At 40.0% G+C, this 8351-nt stretch overlaps 1 protein-coding gene across 4 annotated transcripts in view; it reads left to right on the top strand.

Annotated features, from left to right (window-relative positions):
* gas7b (growth arrest-specific 7b) overlaps positions 1-6627 on the top strand; it is a 76086-nt gene extending 69459 nt beyond the window's left edge. For all 4 annotated transcript variants that reach the window (XM_084077876.1, XM_084077875.1, XM_084077877.1 and 1 more), the window contains 3 exons: positions 1193-1272; positions 2392-2490; positions 5173-6627. In XM_084077876.1, coding sequence (XP_083934002.1) covers positions 1193-1272; positions 2392-2490; positions 5173-5286 — 293 coding nt within the window. In that variant the 3' untranslated portion in view covers positions 5287-6627. The remainder of the gene's footprint in view (positions 1-1192; positions 1273-2391; positions 2491-5172) is intronic.
* The last annotated feature ends 1724 nt before the right edge of the window (positions 6628-8351 follow it).

Here is an 8351-nt window from a genome sequence, read left to right as displayed (position 1 = left end):
CATGTGTTCAAATAAAATACATAGTCTTTCTACATAAAATGATTATATGCAAATAGAACCGCATTCTTTCACATGGCTAAAATGCATAGGCCATTCTATCATTATGCAGTGCTTTCATTCAATGCAAATATAACCGAATCCTAATGATGATGGCTCAGGTCACCAGTTGCCTCACATGTTAATGATCACATTATAATATGGATGGGCAGAGATCATTTTACTCCTTTGAGCCTGATGAGTTTCCTTTTTTATAAACATAGTAACCTGTAAATGTACCTTGTTTTCAAATACAATTCTTCATGTGACATTGACTTAGTGGTTACTTTGTAGATTTTGATTATTACAAAACATACAGTAACCACTTCAGCCCATACATTTCAGCCATTTGAAAATAGCCTATCTACAAGCATTGTGAGCTTGTAGATCTGCTATTTTCAAATGATTATACATTTTATACATTTGAAAGTTTGTTTTTGCAGTTGGCTTTTAACATTGTTTATGTAATTCATTGGTTGTGCCGCTGTGTGTACAAGCTATATAGTAGTGTACCAATAGAGTTAAGAGTGTACCCTGTTGGATGGGTCTGTAGACTGGTAGTGACCCAACCAACATGGTGAAGCTTGGCCACGCCCCCCAAACCACTCCCCCACCCAAGCGAACTTTGCCAGCCCTATTAGCAAATCTAAAAGCACAACAACCCGTTGCAATGCAATGTGAGCTTGTAGATTTTTATTTTAGCTATTTTTGAATTTCTTGTATCTTCCGATTCTACAAAATGTCTTCTAATGTCTTCTTTTTTTTGAAAAAACTCATGTTGCTATATCAGTGGTTCTCAAACTTTTTCATGTCAAGGACCCCAAAATGTACATGTATTTGGCCGCGGACCCCCATATCAAAATATTTTGTTCCAGGGACCCCCAGAAGCAAAGATTTCAGTTACAAATGTTCGCTTTAAAAAAGATATATTCAAAGATTTGCTAACATTTTCTTGATTTTTCAAAAATAGCAGATCTACAAGCTCGTAGTGCGGCACTCGGTGCCGCGCTATGAGCTTGTATATCTGCTATTTTTGAATAGCCCAAAGTGTAAAATTATGCTTTTTAGCTCAAATCTAAAAGTGACACAGATGCGTTCCCGGTCTTAATGGGCTGTGAGTACTATAATCTCTTTCTGTTTGCTTCCTTCCCGATAGGAGATGAGTTGATGCGCTGTGTTGACCTCTACAACCAGTCTCAGTCCAAGTGGTTTGAAGAGATGGTCACTACAAGCCTGGTAAGTAGCCAATCATGTGTCTAATCAATGTTTCCGAATCGGCATACTGTGATGTGGGCAGTGGTGGGAAAAACTACTCAAATTCTTTACTTAAGTAATAGTACCAATACTGCAATATAGAAATACTCTGTTACAAGTTAAAGTCCAGAATTCAAAACTTACTTGAGTAAAAGTACAAAAGTATTGGCATCAAAATGTAGTTAAAGTACCAAATGTAAAAGTACTAAAATATTTGAAAATAGCAGATCTACAAGCTTGTAGATCTGCTATTTTCAAATATCCTAGGTATAAAATAGGGCTAAAGTGGTTAATACCTAATACCTAAAAAGTGTACTTAAGTACAGTACTTAAGTAAATGTACTTAGTTACTTTCCACCACTGGATGTGGGCTGTAAGTTTGCCTCGTGGTTAGAGACCTGTCCTGCAAGGTCACTGACCCATCATTGACCCTTAGAGAGGCCGTCTGGGAATCGGAAGGTCGCTGGTTCGACCCTCTCGGCTCGTCCAGTGTCGAAGTGTCCCTGAGCAAGACACTTAACCCTCGAACAGCTTCGCCCTGAGTAGCCAATGCAACTGCCAGTGTGTCCATCCATCCCTGTTTTCTTACGTTTTCCATTACCAGAACTCTTGTCTGAACTTGACCCTTCAGGTAAAATGTGCTCATAAATAAAGAACTCCAGGTATTAAGTTGTCATTGTTGCGTTTTGAAGTTATTGACCGTTCATCTCTGCCTGCATGATATAAAACCTGAGGGAGTTGATCATGTACAGATGGGAGTGAAGTCAAAAGCGTCGAATCACCAAAAAGGGTAGAAACGTAGTAAAAACTCTACTGTAGCAGAGGCCCACACACTGAATAAAAAGACTAAATACTGAAGGTCAAAGATGATCAAATCGTTTGCATTTAATATTTATTGCATTGGATTGCATTTAATATTTTTTGGCCCAACCCGTTCTCAACATAACCGCAAGCCTTTTGCTTGCGCTGATAAATATAACATTAAACATTATGTTTACACTTCTATTGCTAGAGAACAAGGTTCTGCTGATCTACGTGTATATCTATATAGGATATTTATCTGTATTTTTTTTATTTGTGTCTGATTTCGTCCCCTCTCAGGAGTTGGAGCGGTTGGAGGTGGAGAGGGTGGAGATGATCAGACAGCATCTGTGCCAGTACACCACCCTGCGTCATGAGACGGACATGTTCAACCAAAGTGTAAGTCAAACTGATACCTCCAGACAATACATATTCAACTAGAACTTTTTTTGTTTTGCTTCGGCAGGTCAATAAGAACAAAATTACATCGTTGCAGAGCAAAAGACCTTCGGCACTGCCTCGCTGAAGTTCTTTTGCGGCAGTTCTTGCACCTCCAAGATTTTCCAACTAGCCGAACACCTCCACTAGCCGTACATCGTGTGTGATTGGTCAGACACTCTATGTATGCGCTCGTGATTTATGTTGTTTTATTTCCACAATCCGCCAGCAAAGTACCATGGATTGTTTCGAAGAAAGGTTGGCTGAGGAGGGTAGGCGGCACAAACCTCTATAATCCCTGTCTGAGTGACTACTGACACAACCAGACAACAATGTATTAATAGAGAGAGATAGAACACATATTGTCCGCTGGGTCTGTGCACATGTTGTCCACTGCAAAATCTCTGAGAAAAGTTTATATCAAAGTGCTGTGCATTGTAGACTGATCACCAGCAGTGTATAGGTTCAGAGTGCAGTTTCGTCCTCGCCGAACTTTGTTCAGGAACCACTGCCCAAGTCAAACAAGTTTGGCTTTGTTTGTGGTATGCTGGAGGCTTAAGTCAAACTGATACCTCTATCCTACAGTAGAGGGAGTCAAAGGATTACTCTCCAAGTGCCTGACAAAAAAAATAAAGTGATACTATTGTATTAAAACTTAAAAGTCATGCTAGACTATTGTGCTTTCATACTTCTGTCTACTATTATACAAAACATCATACTATACAGTTTAACTAGGAAAAGTCATACTATACTAGTACTCTAAAATGTTATGAATAAGAGAAAGAGGTTGCGCATCAACAATGGGTTTTCTTGCTAGACCCAAAATCCAGAATACATATCAAAAACAGGAATTTAAAAATCCCCAAAAGGTAGGGCAATCCACATTTTGGACAAAGTACTCACATTTCCACTTTTCGTATTGGTACACACCAATAAACGAACACTACTAAAACGTTATGCTATAGCATTTTACAAATTCAAAAATCATACTATTATGTTTTCCAATAAAACATAGTGTAATGGGTAGTGTGCAAACAAAATGTATCTCACCAGCCTGTGTGGCCTGAAATTAGTTTTTATTGCCTTTGAACATGAAATGCAATAATTCTTATCTACATGAATCTGATGCAGTAAACCTAAATGAACACTTGCCAGGTTACCTGAGATTTATTTAGATGCTAAATAACAAAGTCCCACCTCCACCGCTATTGTTTTCTGACATAATAATGTGTTTCTCATAGAATGAGACTAAAAAAATCACAGGTCACAAATTATGGTTTAACCTCAGTTTCCATAGACGGATTTCCGCGCGACGTCATCACAGAGCAGAATGCGCAATCTGCGCATGCCCGGGTGAAAGGCGCGTTCGAAAATACAGCCCTGAGCGGCAGTGAGCGCACTGGCCAATACAAACTAATAGGCGAGTGTGCTCCGGTGCGTAATTTCCAAACGCACCCATAGGCTTCCCCCTCCTCTGCGCGGTCATATTCCTCTCATGTTTACTAACAGGAAACCCATCTATAGTCCATATTCACACGGCGGCCATTTTGGAATTTAACATTGCGTTGCTGTGGCAACTGGGGTGGCAACTGGGGTGGCATTTCATTGACTTAATGGCAATATGGCCGTCGTGTGAATATGGTCTATGGAAACTGAGGTTAAACCATAATGTGTGACCTGTGATTTCTTTGGTCTCATTCTATGAGAAACACATTATTATGTCAGAAAACAATAGCGGTGCCGTGTGAATATGGTCTATAGCACTGGTTCAATCTGTGGTGAGTTGATTTGACAAAATTCATGAGGGGAAATAAGTAATTTGTACTTCCAGCCCAGTACATTTTGATATATCTTGGGTGCAAATGGAAATTTAGGCCAAATAGTGGCAGTAGAGGAAGGGCTAAAATCAGTAGAGGATCAGTAGGGGCCATCCTCTCTGGATCATGAAGGTGCACAGAGTCTTCCATGGCAATGCAGTCAGTAGTTTTTGAGTTGTCGGATAATGGACAGATGCACTGACTGCATGCGTGGGTCCCCTTAACCCATTGAGGCCTGAGGTTCCGATTCTGCAAAATGTCTTCTAAATCGTTTTCTGAAAAACGTATGTTTTATATATCAGTGGTTCTCAAACTTTTTCATGTCAAGGACCCCCAAAATTATATGTACAGTATTTGGCCGCCGAACCCCATCTTAATATATTTTGTTCCAGGCACCCCAGAAGCAAAGATTTGGGTTAAAAAGGTTCGCTTTAAAAGAATATAAATATATTAATTTGCACACATTTTCGCGATTTTTCAAAAATAGACGATCTACTAGCTCATAGCGCGGCACTCGGTGCCGCGCTATGAGCTTGTATATCTGCTATTTTTGAATAGCCAAAGTGTAAAATAATGCTTTTTAGCTCAAATGAAAAAGTGACACAGATGCGTTCCAGGTCTTATAATGGGTTAAACATGTACAGCTGACTGAATTCCGAATACAAATGTTGTAATGTTGTAATGTTAATGTAGTTGCTTCTGCTACCCCCCTATACCTAGCTTACATTGTCAAAAAAAAGGTTCATAGTTTTATGCACAACAAATTGGGGATTTGGATACACTAAACATCATGCACACAACTGATTGCTGTTCCTTGTCTCTCCAGACGATGGAGCCAGTGGACCAACATTTGCAGAGCGTGGACCCAGCCAAGGACAGGGAGCTCTGGGTCCAGGAGCACAAGACTGGGGACATCAGGCCTGTGGACATAGAGATCTAAACCTCCATAAGGACTTCAACATACTGTACATTAACACCATCCATCCAGAGGCTGCCTCATGCCTTGAGGGTTGAAAGATGGATTTCATCTCGTTTTTTTTGCGGTTCATCCATTCCCCCACGTTTTGACTCCTAACAAACTGTCGAGACGTACTTGAGTGACAAGTGACCACCGTCTCCACACATCATGAGCGATGTTCTGAACTCGTACCAGTGGCGTCCCCAGGAATTACATTTAGGGCAGGCGAGATTTGTTTTTGCAACCAAAAAAACAAAAAAGAAATTTCAACTCGAAAACCGGCGAAAGTGGCCGTTTTCAAGATGTTTTGGCCATTATCTCTGGAACGGAAGGTCCAATCTGCTCAGTTCAAAGCTTGTTGGATGCGTGACTTTGAGGACATTAAGCATTGGGTTATTTGGGTTTTCTAGGGGAGGCGAGATCTTAGTTGGGCAGGCGACCGCCTGTCCTGCCTCTACAGTGGGTACGCCACTGACTCGTACATGACGAAGGTCAGGCTGCTGAGAATGAGGACAATTTCCCGTGATGTTTAGAGGATAATGGTAGATTAATGTATGTGTTGGATATTCTTGGCAATGGATGGCGGTTTGTCGGTATGCAATGACGAAGCATCCTGGTGCCTTGCTAGGATAGCACAAGACAATGGAGAATGGGGCCGTGTGCCTGTCTGAATAAAAGAGAACCTGGAAGGAAAGAATGTGTTAGAATGTGACAGTTTTCATCATCACACATCCATGGAACTCTTGGAAAGAAATTCTGTAGGGTTCATGGTAATTACAAGGACTGAACTCAGGTGAAAAATGATTTAGAAAGCAACAGTAAGAAAAGAAAATGGACCTTTCATAACTGTAAATATGAAATAGCTACTGTATATGTATGTGCGGTGGCACAGAGCTCCTGTTTGATTTTGCTTTTGCAATGCTTCTGTAATGTAATGAACTAATTCAACTGTGTAGAGACACTTGGACTGCATAACGGAAAAAATGGTTGGCAAAATGTATTTAACAAATGCTGCTTAAATCAGGCAAATCCATTTTGACCTTTTTAGAGTGTTTGTTTTTTCCTCTATATTTTAATATGGCAAATCAATCTCGATACTAGTAGGTATGTGCGGTTACTGTTGAAATCTCTGCATGCTCTAAAATTACAACTACATCTCCTGTGCTAATCGGGTGCAGTCTCAATCGAACAAATCTCAAATTTAACACTGAATGTGTTGGTTCTGTCATTGTGTCATTATGCCATTACCCATGTAAGTAAGAATGATTAATCAGCCAATTGCACTTTCTGTCCAAATGATTAAAAAAAACATTTGTTGTTCAACATGGAATCTTTTTTTCTGGAGAACATTGATTCATTTGAAATCACATTGTTTAAGGACGACTTCACCCATTTTCAACTTATCTTCATATAATTGGTCCTCACTGATACCCTTTATAATATGGTACCATTTTTGTCTTTTCACTCTGTGTCTCAGAGGAGGGCTGTGGACAGTTCAGAAACCCGCCTACCAGTGACATCATCGGTGAGGAGTCCAAGCCAATAGAAACTGCAGGCTTTCTATTCCTGGAAAGTTAGCATGTTATAATGGAAGCCATTGTTCTCGCGTTAATAAAGATCTAAATAAAAAATAAAAAATCTTGTTTGAAAAAGAAAATCTGCCTATCGATGATGTCACTGGTAGGCGTGCTTCTGAAGAACTCTGACGGGTGGTATGATGTAAGAGCAGAATGGCCGCTGTGTGAATATGGTTAAAATAAGTGTCTGCACCTTTCAATAAATAGCCTAAGCTAAGCATCTTCTACTATTCTTGGAATGTGATTTCCCCCAATGCCCTGTGGAAGGACACCGTGGCACAAACTTTACTTATATGACCATTTCTGAAGAAAGAAACTTTGAGAGAAATGTTTTAATTATTTAAATGATTGCCATGTTTTTTTCCCACCTTTTCATTAATAAATAATATATTTTATGTGAAAAGAATTTCACATCGTAATGTCCGGGGACAGAGATTATGTTTTCACCCCTGTGTAAGTGTGTTGTGCGTGCGTGCGTGTACCCAACTGATCTTACACACTGCTGGACCAATCAGGGCCAAACTTCTTGTGCAGGCTAGCCTACCACTACCAGCCTGCTTTACGTTTTTGGCCTCTAACTCTTGAACTGAAGGTCACACAATGACTTATGACTCCACATTTGGGCAAGGTGTTTCAGCCCAATCAGAGAGCCCCATTGACTTCCATGATCAAATGAAAAATGTTTTTAAGTATAAAACATACGTGAAAAAATGCAGGTAATTATTCAATAAGTAAGTACATAGGTCGGAGAGGCGTATTGCCGCCAGTATCAGCCAGAACGAGGGAGTCTATCCCTGTTTCACAATGCGCTGGACCCCTGGGAGATGGATTGCTGAGGTGGAGCGCAACAACACCTACCATCAGCTCCCACTACTTACCGCACGACTTGTTGCACCCAAGCCGTGCTACTTGGTGGCCCCGGGATCGAACCCATGACCTTGTGGTCGAAAGGCGAGTGCTCTACCACAAATATTATTCAATAAATTGAACCCTGGTCTGCTAACCAAGGTTTGGTTTATTTCTGTAGTTATATTTATGTTTACTTAAATTTTATATTTTATATGGAACTCAGTAATTATTCAATTACAACAGGGAAAGTTGTGCTCCAGTCCAACCTTTCTCACAAACTGGATATAGGGTATAAACTTCTATATAGGTCTACCCTAAAATAAATTGATACAGAATACAGTCTCTGACTGTCATTTATTTACTGTAGCTGAAGCAGTGGTTACATTGGCGGTAGTGTGGGCTGCACAGATTCATGCAAAGGCTGCATGCACTGAATTCCTATTTAATGGGATAATGGCAAATTACCTGTAGCCCTACATGTGATGGAAGACTGTGCTGTTGAATACAGTGCATGGTTACAATTCATGCTTTTTTTAAAAACAATAAATCCAAAAGATAGTGTTTTTTATGTGTATTTTCCTACCAAATAAGTTCACCATTAAAATGTATATATTGAAATTT

The sequence above is a fragment of the Gymnoscopelus microlampas genome (assembly GCF_963454915.1).
Source record: "Gymnoscopelus microlampas genome assembly, chromosome: 14".
NCBI classification, from domain to species: domain Eukaryota; kingdom Metazoa; phylum Chordata; class Actinopteri; order Myctophiformes; family Myctophidae; genus Gymnoscopelus; species Gymnoscopelus microlampas.
The sequence above is the reverse complement of the archived record's forward strand: the minus strand, read 5'-3'. Positions and strand labels throughout refer to the sequence as shown.